The sequence below is a fragment of the Amblyomma mixtum genome, chromosome 2, assembly GCF_055824585.1.
Source record: "Amblyomma mixtum isolate Tamu chromosome 2, ASM5582458v1, whole genome shotgun sequence".
Taxonomy (NCBI): Eukaryota; Metazoa; Arthropoda; class Arachnida; order Ixodida; family Ixodidae; genus Amblyomma; species Amblyomma mixtum.
In genome coordinates, this window is record NC_143013.1 from 295,236,196 (window position 1) to 295,251,772 (window position 15,577).

Genomic DNA, 15,577 nt, shown 5'->3' on the forward strand with positions numbered 1-15,577 from the left:
GCGCACATGTTGCAGCCAGTAATTCTGAGTGCCATTTTTGATTTAGAATGCTTGTCCTTGTTGAGCCCTTGAGTTCTGGGTCCTGAGAGTAGGGTGTCGTAAAATTGCCTGGGAAAGTGACCGCTACTGCGAATGTGCTGCATAATCTGCTGACATGAAGCATACCTTGAGTGTTCACTGGTGGAATCAACTGCATGTGCTTGAACGAAGCTCCATGCATCGAGGCTGTACTGGGTGTTAAAAGGCGCATACTAATGTGGCTGGGCCAAAAATTACATAGGCGTTGCGAGTAGATGGTCTCTACATATAGGTCAGCCCCCAGCTGCTAAATTTCTCGTGTTCATTTGTAAACATAAGGTTGACTTTCATGTGGCAGTGTGTGGTAGCCATACGATGAAAGCGGAGGAACGTGGAGGGATGCCAAGCCATTGTGCTTTCCCCTTGCGTGTGCAGGCATCCTGGTGCAGTTGTTCAACGCCTTCTACGACTGCGACCTCGTCTCGGAGGATGCGTTCCAGCGGTGGGCCGACAGCAAGGACCTGGCCGAGCAGGAGGGAAAGGGTGTTGCCCTCAAGTCTACCACATCCTTCTTCACCTGGCTCGCCGAAATGGAGGGCGAGTCTGGCGAAGACAACTAAAAAAAATAAAATTATAATGCGCATCTCCGACAGTCTCTTGGCCACTCCACGTTCCCTGGGCAAAGGAGGTGGAGGGCCCTCTTCTTCCTTTCCTTCGCTGGCCCATGTCCTGGTTCGCACGGACCAAGCAAGGCTTCCCTGCATCGTCCTCGCCAGACTGTGCTTGAGGGGGAGATGCCCTGGTGGACATTGTGACAAAAGAAGTGCATGGGCTGGCCGTCCTCTGATGCTACTCTGCCTGCTTCCTACCTTCTGCTCTCCTCCTCCTCTGCCCTGCTGCCTCCTCCCTCCTTTCCCCTCCTCCTGCTCTGGCCTGGTCTTCGCCCGGCGGCCATACATCCCAGGAACTTCTTGTGTTGGTGGGCACAGCGGCGGCAGCTCTCTGACACATCAAGCAACAGTGATGACGAACACACTTTTTTTTTTCTTGGTGACTGTGAACTGGCAACAACATACATGGACATATGAGAAAGTGACTGACTCAAGTGAGAAAGTGACTGGATAATGTAATGATTACCTTTTTTTTTTTCTGCTCCAACCTTGCATGGATTGTATTAGTGCCGTGTCCTCCTGGGTACTATGAACTTTTCTCTGTGTGGAGGTTGGCATCTTTTTTTTTTTTAACTGACAGACGTTGCCCTTTTGTTTATTCTTTGAGCTCTTGTGCAAAAGTGCCAGGCTGTGTACATGACTAGGCCCTCGAGTTTTTCCTGCAGACGTTGCAGTTGAATTGTGGCAAGCTCCGAAGGACTGCTGCCCGGTCAACTTTTTTGTGGAAGTCTGCGGCGGGGGCAAACGTTCTTTGTTCTTCCTTTGCTGCAATCACAGTTGAGCTGATCCTTGGAGTCTCTTTTTTATCCTTGCTTTTTGCTGGAATGCTTTTCTCTCTCGGAGCTCCCCCATTTGCTTTCTGTGCAAGCAAGAGGTGCAGCATGCTTGCTGTGCTGCACATGCTAGGCCTGCGTTTATATATATATAACGACATTATATATATATATATATATTATACATATGAAATATATAGGAATATATTTGAATGCAGGACGTGTCTCTTCTTGCACATACTTCCGTGTTGGGGCCGGATTTTGAGGCAAACCGAGACTGGCCATAGAAGCATTGTCGGGACTGTTTGCTTTTGTTAGGTTTATTTTTTATAGGTTTACATTTCCCTGGTTAGAGTTTGCAGTCCTTGCTGTGCACCAAGTGCAGATGATGGGGGGGGAAAATGTGGTCTTCCTTCTCAAGCAGTTGAAGTTATTTTTCAAAGAAGGTGTGACCATTCCCTTTTTATTTTCTCGTTATTTAATATAGTGAACAAAGTCTTCTATGGTGGTGGTCGTTGGGTGTACAAGGAAGGTAAAAAAAAATAATGTAGGGGGCTCACATGTAATATTCTTCCAGTCATGGACCTCCCTGCTCTTTTTTCTTTGTCCTTCTCTCCTTTGCCTTTGACTATTATTTTTTTTTAGCTAGGAAAAATATTCAAATTTAAAACTTGCTGACTACGCCGCTGGCAAAGGCAAGTGTCTTTGAAAGCAAGGTTGCAGTACTGTTTGTAAAGGATGCTAGAATTTTTGGTACAACTAAGTCTCTCTCTGAGGGGAACAAAATGAAAAAAAAAAAGTAACAAAGGAGACCGTTCTGGTGCCTTTACGTGTATTTAAAATATTTTTTCTTTCCCTGGACTGAAAAGTTATGGCATGCGTGTGTGTGGTGCATGACTGCAAGGAAGCTCTTGCACAAGTGCAGAGGGATACACTTGGGGCACGTGTGAAGATGCAACAGCTGACGTTTTTTTTTTCTTTATCTTGAATTGATGCTGGCAAGCCTCTGAAAAGAGTGTGCGGCAAGGGTGGAAGATGAAAAAAAGTGTACATAGAACGTGGGGAACTAAGATGTTCCACATCTATGATTTTGAGCAGCAAAAAAGAAAATGATTAAGAATAAACTTTGACTTACAGACTTTACATGCTGGTGCTTTTCTGTGTGTGTGTTTACATGGTTTGGAACTTTTTTTTGCAGAAAGCTGTTCATGGTAAGTCGAAGCAGTTCTGCTGATGTGAAGGTCATTGTTGATTGTACCACAGAATGTGCAAGCATAGCTTCTAAAGGAAGTTCCCTCATAGTCTGTGTTTATGCACATTTCATCCACCGCGGGAATAATGGCTTGGCTAGTGTTGGGCCGAAAGCGTGTAGTGTACTTCAGAATTGGTAATTGCGCTACTATGCTCTCCTCTGAGTGCAAGTTAATTATTTCAATATGTTTTTTACTTCAATTAATTTAACGCTAGTGAAGTTCGGTGTTAGGCTGCTATGGAAACTTTCACAGCATTTCTTTGAGGTTTGCCTTTAGAAAAGCAAAGTTTTCTTGGCATTCCTGTGACTCTCCATCACCAGCTTTCTTTCTAGTTATATGAAACTCTTATGTTGGCAGTCTTCTAAAGGCCACCTTGTGATGGGGGATGTCCAGTATTGTGTGGCTATCACAGTTTGAAGTGAATAGACGTGCGCATCTTCCTTTCGTGCATTCAGCAAACGCGATCTCTGTTTGCTGGGCCGCCGCGGTGGCTCAGCGGTTATGGTGTTCGGCTGCTGACCCGAAAGACGCGGGTTCGATCCCGGCCGCGGCGGTCTAATTTCTTTGGAGGAAAAATTCTAAAGGCCCGTGTACTGTGCGATGTCAGTGCACGTTAAAGAACCCCAGGTGGTCGAAATTTCCGGAGCCCTTCACTGCGGCGTCTCTCATAGCCTGAGTCGCTTTGGGATGTTAAACCCCATAAACCAACCAACCAATTTGGCTGCACTTCCTGCACCAGTTCAGCGGGCACTGCACTCGCGCCCTCGATTGGCCAGTGCAGCTAGCGCCAGCTGCACTTTTGCACTAGCCTCCCGGCGAGTTTTCTCGTGCAAGGTGTTTGGTGCGCTGTGTAGCATACGGCTCCATGGCCACGCATGTTCTAGTGAGCATGGTTGAGGCGGCTGCATAGCCGTGCTAGATGTGGCATCTACACCGTGCTGGCGCTAAACAGCTGAAATGACAGTGTGCGTACATGTGCTTGTGCGCCTGCGTGGGTGTAAGGGACTGGCAGGCATATGGCACACTGCGTATGGGTTCTCATCTTTCTGTCCAGCCTCACATGTGCTTTACACGATTTCTCTTTTGTGTGCAAATATTATTACTCTCAGCAGGACGGAGCATTTGCATAAAAGGCAGGTGGTGAGATGTTTTTTTAATATGTGAGTGATCGCAATGTTTGCGATCACTCGCTACGACATGAGTATACCTCTGCTTGCAGCGATCCACTGGCCATGAGGTCGCCATCAGCCCACACCTGCGCCTGCCAGTTAGTCTCTGATAGTCACTCCGTCGTCACCGTCCGCCAGAACTGGATGCGAGTTGTGTTCAAATATAGTTCGAGTTATCAGGGAACTCTTTCCTTCTGTAATTGCGGCAGTCACTTTTTGATAGAACAGCAACAGCCCTAATCACGTGTGTGAACTGTCGAAGGTCGCCTCGAGCGGAAGTCTGAGTAACCTCTCGAATTCAAAGTTTGTTGCCTCCTCAAAGTACCCGTTGAATCGGTGATGGTTGACCAGCCTGCGCCACTTTGCACATCAAAAAGGACGGTGTCAAATTCTTCAGTTTTTGGAATTAACAAATTGCATAGCTGCTCCACAAGATATGCGCCACTTTGAACAGATGCACAGCAGTTAGTATAGCTAGCACAGTCCCGCGCATATGTCAAACCACACAACAAACACCAACACACGGCCACAGCAGACGAATGTTTCTGCACTTTTGCACTCGATTTGGCCGCTGCACTGAGAGCACTAGTGTCGGGCTACACTTGTGCCGCAAGAACTGGCTTTGCACTGGCACGTCAGTTTTGTGAACTCTTGCAGAAAGTGCTGCCAAATCGAGGAGACCTTCTATTTGTCTTCATTGTCCCATTAATGGCAGGTGCACTTGGTACAAAAAAGAATGCGACTTTGGCAGAACTGTATTGAGAAACTCTGGTTGCACAGCACCACACCAGCATTAGTGGTGGTATGGGCTACCCAGTAGCAGTTTGATGCATTTGACTAATCACTTCCTTTGGTTCCTACGAACCAAAATCTGGCACACAAGTTGTGCCCCTTATATGGGCTTTTCGGTTCCGAAACAAAACTGCATAATGGAAGTTTTTGTAATGATAAACCTTGGAAGAAACCCCCCCCCCAAAAGAAAAAAAATTCTTTACAGTTGTGGGGAAAAGCTTGCAGGATGCGGATCTGTGGAGAAAAATTCAGGATTTGTTCTCGTTACTGTGGATATTGGGACAAGCATGGGCCCTAACGATCTTGCATCTTCATGCTGTCCACTGTCCAGACGGCAAGGTTTCAGTTGATGTGGGATAAATACATTGAAAAAATTTGATCTCCAGAAAAACTGACCATAATAGCAGGTAGGGCAGCACAAAGTGCAATAAATTAGGGAACCGTGTCCTCCCTCTGGTAGGTCATTTTTCAAGGCATTATTGGGTTCTGCAGTTTGGTCGGATTGTGTAACCCACTATATACAGGGTCTGGTTTTCCAGTTTTCGTACGCCTTCAGGAACACCTGGGCCAGAGTGCTGTTTAGCTGCCTCGTCGCGGCCTGTTGAACCGCCTCTACCAATCCGTGATGTTTCCCCTTGAGGGTCGATTTTATTGTCGGGAATAGGAAAAAGTCTGGCGGGGCCAAGTCGGGGCTGTAGGGGGCCTGAGACAGCGTTGCCACCTTGTGCTGGGCTAAAAATCGGGGTCCTCATTCACATCATGAAGAAGATCCTGGCAGATCGCTTTTCGGTTGGCCTTTTGCTCCTCTACAACACTCCCGGCATCAACTTCGCGCACACTTTCCTCATGGCTAAGTTTTCTGTCGCGATCTCAAAAACTTGGGTTTGAGGAATGCTCAAGTCATCAGCAATCATTCTGATACTCATCCTGCAATGACCGTTCAGTAAATGATTCACTCGCTACACATTTTCGTTGGTCTTGCTGGTCGAAGTGCGTCGGGAGCAGTTGTCTTCCACTCTTTCCTGACCTTCTCGGAACAGCTTGTGCCACTCAAAAAACACCTCGTCTACCCATGGAAGCGTCACTTTAGGCCTTCTTAATCATGTCGTGAGTCTCTTTGCCCGTTTTACCAAGATTTACACAAAACTTTATCATGTATCGCTGATCCAGAAAACTCTCTCTGATTCTGCGTGGCGAGACGTTTCGACAGGGGTTCACGGTACAAGCGACCTGCTCTCTTCAACAGCCGAGAGCCGACTGCCGATTTTTCCCAGCACTCCCAATATCCCCCTTCAGCGATCCTGCACGCGCAGATCGCCTCTTGTCCGCCCAGGAAAAACCAGTCCTACTACTTTCAGAACAGACCCTGTATGTGCCTACCACAGCTTCCTTTCATTGGAAGCTGCATGAGCAACATAACAACGGCAACCAAGGGAAACGTTTTCAATGTAATCGAAACGCTATTATTGAAACACGCTGTACGGACAATGGACGGTGTGAAAACGCATGGGGCCGATTGGCACCAATGTATTTTTGTCCCCAACATGTACAGTGATGAGAACAATAAGCAGAGTGCCTCCATGAGATGTTCCACCCCTTATATTTTAAGTACAGAACACCAGCTAAACGCAGTGCGAATGTGCAAAGGAGAGAACGTCTGTGTGCGTGTGTGTTGATGCATTCTACCGTTTGCCTGCCGCATTGCATGAATGCCTGTGATCGAAACTCTGTGCGCTGCGCTGAAAACCACATTTAGGTGGTGTCGGCCAGGTGAGTACAGGAAAGAGTTCTTGGCATGTGAACGGCCGTAGTAGGAGACGTTTCATCACTCCAAGAGGTGCCATCACGTATCTCATAGACCACTAGGTGCTTCAAACGTGTTTCAACCTACACCACAATTTTATTGCCCAATTTCCACTTTGCTGCCCGCCACTCGGCAATCGTAGCCAGTCCATAATTATAAAAATTTTTTTTTTCCTGAAAATATTTTTGTTTTTCTTCACGATTTGTTATTATAGACAACTCGCTTTATGGACACTTCGGTGTCCATATTAACGAGGCACGACTTTAAATGGTACATAGAATATGGTATTTCATGACAATAAAAAATACTGCAAAGTTGATCCATTGCTATTGTGCCGGTGGGGGGGGGGGGAGGCTGAAAAAAAGAACACACGCTTTTGTTTGCTCCAAGTGTACAAGGTCTGTATATGAGGTAGGAATGCGGACACTCTGTTTTCTCTTCCATGTGGATTGCAGAAAGATATTGCGCCCAGCTTTACAGGTGTTTCCTACCCTATCAGAATGCACAGATAACAGAACGCAAGGCCTGTCATAGCCTCTTTCAGTGCCAATATTCCATAACAGTAAGGAATGAAATGCTGTTAAATATAATTTTGAAGCTGCAAAATACAGTCTGTTGAGAAGCCTTGCGAAACGAGTGTGTAGGTTTATCTCGCTGCATTCAAAGCTACGTTGTCCTGTAAATCTTCAGTATGATCTTTCCTGAGAATTGGTTTCATTGTCTGAACAGGGTATATAGACAGCTCAACAGTACAAAGCTTTTCTTTCTTTTTGCTATGGAGAAGCACTGTCAGCAGACATTTGGGCTATTTGGTGTGAATTCATGGTGGAATAACAGCGTAAACTGTTGTTGTGTTCTCTGTCTTAGTTTGCGTTGTTGTTTCACCATGACTATCACTGTAGAGCACTGATGGCTTCATTGAAGCTTTACTGTGCTGGTGATAGTGGTTATCTCTGGCACTCTGCAGTGCCAATTATAGCCAGCCTAAAGCACTGTCGAGGCTGCAAAATTAAGTAACATAAATTTTGATACAACTAGTTTTCCATTTTGTTACTGAACAACTGCTCCACACAACCTGCGCAGAAGGTTGTGCACACAGTTGCAGAAAATTTTGAGTACCAGTTCCAAATTCACCTATCTGCGCAAGTTTTGTTTCTAAGACTGCAACATTTCAAGACTATAGAGAAACCCATCCATAGATGAGGTAGCTGACCATGTCTGTACTCCACATCAGCCTCCATCAGACATCAGTGCAGGCATTGCTTCCATAATTCTGAGTGTTGCATAAGTCAGGAAGATGTGCAAGTAGTGGATAAGTATAGGCTACTATTATTTAAGAATTTGCTGTGCTTTCAATAAAATCTGCTTTTGTTGTCGAATGTAACGCACTAGATGATGAACCGAAGTTTTCATCTTGAGCTCGGTGTGTACTCTCGTTAGCACATGCTCAAAGCAGGTTTTTGTTTGCTGTCGACATTTCTGTTTATGCTGATCATGACAGAAATGCAAACACGATGTGTGCTAACCTTAACATTTAATGGCTCAACCACGACATCGTCCCACTATCCCCAAGTGGGTAACATTCACACATTGTCTTCCTGCCTCCTATGTATGCTCCTGGTCAACACAGTGTAAAGTGCAAAGACAAAAATTGACAGGGCCTTAACGTAGTTAAACTGAATAGACCTGCGAAAGCAGGTGTTCATTCTTCAATTGGAGGGGGCACTTAAACTCCGCCTTAGGGGTGTGGCATGATATCTTTAGTGGACTAATGCCCATGTATGCTGAATTGGCAATTCCTTCTTAAGATTCATAGATGGCGGCGAGACCTCATATACCACTACCAGCGCAGCGGTTAAGCGTGCACCACTGCACTGGCAGGTGGCTGTTTCTATCCCAGCCACCCGTCGGGATTTTCAGACCCATGTTGCTCTTCCCGAGCAACCTCTCGCGCAAATGGCACGACGCTCGTCCAAACTTGCTCGAGTTACTACCCGAGCTTACCCAAGTAACTCGTGTTACTAGGCAATGGCACAAGATCGTACGGCAATGGCGACTTAAGGTCGTTTGGTAGCCACACCACCATGAGCATACGCGACGAGCCGTCTACATCACTTGAGTCACAGGAAAGAAAACTACTTTTTAGGGACTGCTGAAGTGTCTCAATAGTGGCTAGTGCCACCATTTTCAAAATGATTCACACCAAACTGCACGAATGTCAGTCGAGACCATGGCAACCTTTCTGAATGCCGAATAAGGCAGTTTTAATGAACAACCAACTTCATAAGATTACAACTGAGCACATGGGCAGTTAGTTTCTACTCTAGCTTAACACTATTAGCTTTAGTTGACACATTAGCTGATCACTATCGCGCTTCTGTTACCAATGCAAAAAAATTCCCCATGCATGTGCATGCCAGTAGCACCAACGGTGTTACAGTTCATACAGTGTTGAGAAAGAACTTTTGTTTTGTGACCCACATCCAGGTTACTTTTTCTAGTTGGTGGGCTAAGGCTGCTGCAACTTGATGGAGTTTGGAGCATTCCCAACTTGTGTACGACGTGGGCCACCAGAACCGGCCACAGTGTTAAGTGTAGTGCAGCAGGAGTTGCAGCCCAGCTCTCCTCGGAATAGAGTTTGCATTGAAGACAGTGCAGTGGCCACGTGACCCATTCAGAAGGACCATAAATACAAAAGAAAACCCAATTTATTGACAAGTGAACTGCTTGTGACAGGAAAAAGATGGGATGTTCACTGCGAGCCAGTAGAGAACAGTGCGAGCAGGCCCGCGGCACCTCCAACCGACAGGACGTAGTTCCTGGCAGGTGACTGTCAAGGCTGAACCAGCTCAGCTGGAAGCAACTGCATGCCCACTTCATCAACTCATTGCCCACATAGTGATGCAACTTTCCTATCAGCAGAGAAATAAACCACAATCGTTCGGAGACGTGTAGTGCGAATAGCTTTCTTATGAAGACTCAATGTAGTATTTCCTGAGACATTCTCATCATTAGCCATCCAAGTGACGAAAACTGTGCAGACACGTGCGGTGCACATAGCTTTCTTCTACTGTGAGGTTTCTGTCAACTATTATTCTCTATCAACAGTCACAGACTCGGCAGCATTCAACTTACAAAATTCAAAGGTATGTCCTAGTTAGAAGTGTGCTATATACCAGTTTTGCGTACATCTATACTGCTTTGTTGGGTCATAATTTGAGAGAAAATATGGTAGATGCAAAACTCTGCTACAACATCATCACATAATCACGAAATGTACAGTTGACGCATTACTAAATTTCATAATAAAAGGTTTGGTTTGGTTTACGGGGTTTAACGTCCCAAAGCGACTGAGGCTATGAGAGACGCCGTAGTGAAGGGCTCCGGAAATTTCGACCACCTGGGGTTCTTTAACGTGCACTGACATCGCACAGTATCATAATAAAAGGATACACTGTTGGGCTGAACGCCTTCAACAAGTAGAAGGAAGTCACGATGATGAGCGTCAGGAAGAGAGCGTTGTTGTAGAAGATGGAGAATGTGGTTGCCTCGTAGTCAGCCACTTCATTTTTCTTCCACAATATCCTGCACGCAAAAAATAGAGGGGAGAAATTTTTAACGAAAAGGAACTCCAAATTATAAAAATATTCGAATAAGGTAATACTGTAATAAATTTGGTAACATCTTTCCTTTTCTGCAAGCATAAGCTTTTATGGGACAAAATGAGCACTGTACGAAGTAAAACTTCCTAAATATTGGCATACTAGGGCCAACACTGTTTCCTCATTAATTTGACTGCATGCGTTTTGAAATGAAGCACCATTAAAGAGGCATTAATGCATGTCTAATTTCTAATTTCAATCACTAATGTCTAATTTCAATCACTCGCTATGATTTTAAGTTTGCTGGGTTGCATTAGGCTGGTGTTATGTCAGTGAAAATAAGATGCTATTCCTTAGCTAGCTTCCTTCTGTCTTTTCAAACATGCTAAGTTAGAACAGCACTATCGAACTGTCTGAAAAAAAAAAAAGATTAAAAAAATCAGCCTATAATGTATGTATAGGCGACCAGAAACAAAGCTGAACACGTCGCACCGGGCCTGCCCTGTAGCTTACATATCCCAATGATGAAGGATGTCGCTTGCCACACAAACAAACGAAAAAAGCATGTTTGAAGAAAGGTGATTCAGGACTTATCCTGGCAGTGAGAATAATAAGTCTACCACACTTGCCTCTCATCCTTCTCCTTCTTAGACATCTTCTTGTCGTCCGAGAGCTTCTTCATGATCTCTCGGGTGACAGCATCCTCCCTCTTGGGTGCCACTCTGCCGAACAAGAATTGCAAGAAAAGGGGACACGTTACAGCGACAGTGCACACAAATCGAAATCGCCGAAACAGCTCAAGAAGCCGCGCTCCGACTTACTTGTGCTTGAGGACGAACTTGACGTTCTTGTAGGCAAAAGCTATGAGCCATGTGCAAGAGATGGTCATCACGGCAAAAATAATCGCCGACTGGTACAGGTCCATCTGGTGAATCCTCCAGAAGAGCCCTGCGTTAGACAGCAGAACCGGCAGTTCACAACCGATCCTCAGCAGAAGCGAAAAGGCTGCTGACTTCCCGACTAAGCACTGCTAATGGAGGAAGGAAAGAATTTCGCACAGCTACAACGCGTGTAACCAAACAAACCCATGTCCGCGAAGCTACTTTCAAGTTAGGCGCCAGCAAAACAACCTGGCAAGCTGGCATAGTTCAAAGCAATGTTTAGAGCCGAACATTTATTTATCATCACTTTTTAAGCGTGACACAACACTAATGGCAGCTTCTCAGGCAGTCACGAGGAGAATCGGGGAAAGGTAAACATGAGCGCGCGATGAGCACGTGAAACTGAAAGCATGTAAAAAGCTTTAAAGAACACCTTTGGCGAGGCAAAGAACACCATTTGAACAACGTAGTTGTCCTGTAACACATTGCAGCTGACCCCGAAAAAACAGGACATGAGGTTCACCAGGTAGTCGAGGCACATGCCGTACCCACAAAATTATGTTTTACGAGCATGCAGGCGAAGAAGGAACCTTTTCACTTACATATCGGTATGGAGGAGACAATGAAAGCGTTTCCGTAGAACAGCGCCGATGACTTTGTAGACACATTTCGGCTGAAATCTTGAAGCAAAAGCTCCTCTTCCTTCGTAAGCTTCCTACCGCCTGCCATGTTTGCGACCGGAGAGGATGCGGCGGGTCGCTGACGTTTCCGACGCGTGGCCGGCCTCCGACCGCGGCGGCACTAGCGGTGTTCACAACGTTACACGCATTAAGTTTTAACTGTAGCAAACTACATTTTATTTAGCACTAAATTGTATTTTTTTAATGATAAATTTTAATGCTTATTGTTTGCGGTTGACGCTTTATGTTTTTATGTCGTCCATAGCACGTGTGTTGATTGTTAGCGTTTCAAGTGATTTCTGAAGCAGCAACCATGTGTTTTTGTTAGTTTCGGTTTCGTATATTTGCATTATGTTCTGGTTTCGTTTTGTCGCGCTCGTGTGCTGTAAAAGTTACAAATAATCTGTGACGCATGTACTCTCTTCTCTGCGCAATTTTGCAAAAAAAAAAAAAAAGGTACATGGTGGTAGTGCGGAAAGTTAAAGGAAAAAGTCGGGCTAGTTGGTGCTTTTGATTAACCGTTTGTGGCTCGGTAATTAACGCTAAAAATACACAAGGGACAAGGAAAAGATACTGACGGGAGACATGCTAGTTGGCACGACGCAGAAACTTCACTACTTCATGTGCACAAAAAAAGGACAGAAAGTTAGGTGTTACGCAGTCGGCAATGACAGGGGTTTTTCACTTCTCTGCTTATATTTATTTATTATTTTTATTTGTTTAGAAATTGTGCCAATTTAAATCGAGATCACCGCAGGAAGGGAACAATATTACGTACAACAAAAAAAGTACACTGGTGGACAAAAGTTTGCGGGACGCCAATTAGCAGAAAAAAAGTTAATGCGGTGCGGTCAACCACAGCAGCTAGATCATTGAATTGCGTAGAAGTACGTAGAAGTATGAGGAAACGTGCGCGCTCTATCTGTTAGAAGAATACATCCTGCCTGGCTAGCGAGGCAGCGCAGAAATATTTTTTTTTCTGCGAATCTGCATCCCGCAGTCTTTTGTCCAGGACTGTACATACTATACAGCAGTGCAACACCACGTGAATAGGTAGATCAGTTAACAGCAATAATAATAACCGGTTACGAATAACATGGGAGTAGCACGAAAACAAATTTGAAAGAAAAAAAACACAGCATGATGCATTTCACACTAGAATGCACAATTTTCATTAGTTAAGATGGAGTACTGGAGCAGTCGAAATGGTGTTCATAATTCACATTCCAGAATCAGTAGGTGCGCTTCATATGACTCTAAATTTTTTTTTTAAAGATGAGCTAGATATACATGATGGTAGTTTATTCCATTCTCTATTGGCTAACAAAAAAAAATGCCTGAATCACTCTGTGTTGAATTGATATTCTTCCAGTGATTGCTAATGTCTATGTCGTGTTACTGTTGTTTCTGATTTTTAAATGTACCTTGAACAATCTATGTTATGTTATGAATTAGTTGATAAAGTGGTTTCTGTCGTGGAAGCCTGGCGCGGTTTTGTAACGTGAGTATTCCAGCTTTGTTTATTATTTTTAAGAGTGCGTCAGTTTGTCAGTATTTGTTTAGATAAATCTGATAGCTTTACTTTGAGCTCCTAATTTCGCCGCCACGGTGGCTCACTGGTTATGGCGCTCGGCTGCTGTCCCGAAAGACACGGGCTCGATCCCGGCCGCGGCGGTAGAATCTCGATGGAGGCGAAATTATAGAGGCCCGTGTACTGTGTGATGTCAGTGTACGTTAAAGAACTCCCGGGTGGTAGAAAATTCCGGAGCCCTTCACTACGGCGTCCCTCATAGCTTGAGTCGCTTTGGGACGTTAAACCTCCTTAAGCCATAAACCTTTTCATTTCTTTTATAGCTGATCTGCAAACGAATACCAGGCTAAATTTGCATATTCATGTACGTGTCTCACAAAAGTATTGTAGGAAAGTAATTTATTGTCTGATGGCGCGTTTTGGAGGCGCCTCTTGAGAAAGGCATAAGTCGCAGTGTTGATAACGAAATGAAGTTCACATGAGAGTTACATTTAAGATCAGATGATATAATAAACCAAGGTATTTGTGCTATGCAATTGCGGGGAGCAGGATGTTGTTTAGTGCGTATGAAAAGTCGGACATATTATGTTTCCTTGTAATTTGTAAGAGAGTTGATTTTTCGATATTAAGCCTCATTTGACATTTTTAGCGCACCATTAAGATACCGATTTTCATGCAGTAAGTGTTACATGATTATCTGGCGAATTAACTTCATTTAATAAATTTAATTAATAAAATAGAAACGAGGACGCACCCCATGAAGTACACCGGATGTGATTTCAGTTATGCTGCACTTTTCACGCTTAAGTTCGACAAACTGTGATCGATTAGTTAAGTAACTTTTGATCCAGTTAATGACTGGCCCTTCGCCATGTGTAGATTCTAACTTTAGAATTAGTTAGAATCACGATCGAATGATTTAGAGAAGTCTAGGGGTATCGGTGCCGCCATAAGGGCGGGTACTTACAGTCTATTGTTCTTCACCTTTTGCAGATTTCAATCGTCTCAAGCGGCGCCAATTTTAAGTTTACCTGGATTGAAGAGTCATGGGACAGGAAAACGTGCTCGGCGATTACAATCTTCCAGCCAAGCCATTCAACGCTGGGTATGAAGGATCTTTCCTTGATGCTCGTAAGGCGATGCTTTTTATTGCACACTTCAAATCAGTATTTGTAGAATGCTACCAAGAAAACCTATACCAACTATCCTGCATTGTCTACCTGAACTCGTGCGTGGTATTGCTGTCCTAAAGAGCAGTGCGTTTTCACTACTTCAGCGTCTCAATCCTTCTGTTCCAGGGCCAGGCGCAATATCTCATTATGTTTTGAAAAAATGTGCCCGAGCATTGGCGCCCTTCTTTATCATTCTATTTAACAAATCAGTACAGGACAATGAACTACCATCACAATGAAAGTACGCAAATGTAGTGCCCATTCATAAGTCACCGAGCAATCATTCCATCTCTCTAACAAGTGTATCTTGCAAATCTTTGGAACACACAATGTATAATGAAGCACCTAGAAAACAGTAAATTTTTCTCGCAACACCAACGCTGTTTTAAATCCAGATTGTCATGCGCCATCACTTGTGTGAAGCTGGTGCGATGACTCAGTGATTGTGGTGATCGGCCGCTGACCCGGAAGATGCGGGTTCGATCCCATATGCGGCGGTCGACCTCATCTCGATGGAGGCAAAATGCTAGAAGCCCTTGTACCCTGCGATGTCAATGCACAAACAACCTCAGGTGTTCGAATTCAGATCTCTCCACTACGGAGTCCCTCATAGCCTCAGTCGCTTAGAGACGTTAGGCCCCATAAACCAAACCGAACCAATTGTGTGAATTTTAAAATGACACCTTCGTCTCTTACGATAAAAGCCTTCAAATATATTCTGAATTTTTTAACTTTAAGAAGGCATTTCACACCGTTCCACGTGTTCTCTCAAGTTGTCCGTTCTTCTTTTACCTGCCTCTGTTTTCCAGTAGGTACAAAATTACCTGTCGAATAGAACACAGCGTGTTATAGTTAACGGTATATTCTCCTCATCTGTTGATGTGACGTCGGGTATGGAACAAGGGCCGGTAAAGGGCCGTTACTTCTTAAAAATTTTTATTAGTTATCTTACCGATGGAACCTCGTCTCATAAACGCCTCTACGCCGATTGCGTTATTTACAGACGCATCCGCAATTCTAGAGCACGATTTTAGCGTTTTGCAAAGTGATTTGAATTATGTGACGTCATGGTGTGAGGCGTGAAAGCTGCGCCTTATCATTAAGTGTTATGTGCAGTTCACATGGCAACGACAGCCTTTCCCGTCCCAATACCACTTCCTCGACCATGTTGAAAATTTTGAGTATTCATGCGTGTATTTCTCGTATTGAGCTTGTTCTTTATGATGTCAAA

General features: G+C 44.5%; 2 protein-coding genes across 2 annotated transcripts in view; one reads left to right on the forward strand and one right to left on the reverse strand.

Annotated features, from left to right (window-relative positions):
• The window catches only part of LOC149364557 (eukaryotic translation initiation factor 4 gamma 3-like), a 64,405-nt gene extending 61,800 nt beyond the window's left edge, over positions 1-2,605 (forward strand). Inside the window, exon 23 of the mRNA XM_089574511.1 lies at positions 454-2,605. Within this exon, the coding sequence (XP_089430637.1) occupies positions 454-638 (185 nt within the window). The 3' untranslated portion in view covers positions 639-2,605. The remainder of the gene's footprint in view (positions 1-453) is intronic.
• A 6,565-nt stretch (positions 2,606-9,170) lies between these two features.
• LOC149364558 (translocon-associated protein subunit gamma) lies at positions 9,171-11,723 on the reverse strand. Its single transcript, XM_089570145.1, has 5 exons — positions 11,566-11,723; positions 10,904-11,030; positions 10,712-10,804; positions 9,934-10,065; positions 9,171-9,299 (listed from the first exon to the last, which is right to left on the reverse strand). The coding sequence occupies exons 1-5, from the start codon at positions 11,690-11,692 to the stop codon at positions 9,233-9,235; spliced, it is 546 nt and encodes a 181-aa protein (XP_089426271.1). The 5' UTR covers positions 11,693-11,723; the 3' UTR covers positions 9,171-9,232.
• Between the last annotated feature and the right edge of the window lie 3,854 nt (positions 11,724-15,577).

What these genes read in the sequence shown, in the direction of transcription:
- LOC149364558 (XM_089570145.1), bottom strand. Translation starts at nt 11,692, where the DNA reads ATGGCAGGCGGTAGGAAGCTTACGAAGGAAGAGGAGCTTTTGCTTCAA. An exon ending in TGTCTCCTCCATACCGATAT is followed by an intron (nt 11,031 to 11,565) that starts GTAAGTGAAAAG and finishes TGTCTAACGCAG; the next exon opens with GGCTCTTCTGGAGGATTCAC. An exon ending in AAGAAGGAGAAGGATGAGAG is followed by an intron (nt 10,066 to 10,711) that starts GCAAGTGTGGTA and finishes TTTTGCGTGCAG; the next exon opens with GATATTGTGGAAGAAAAATG.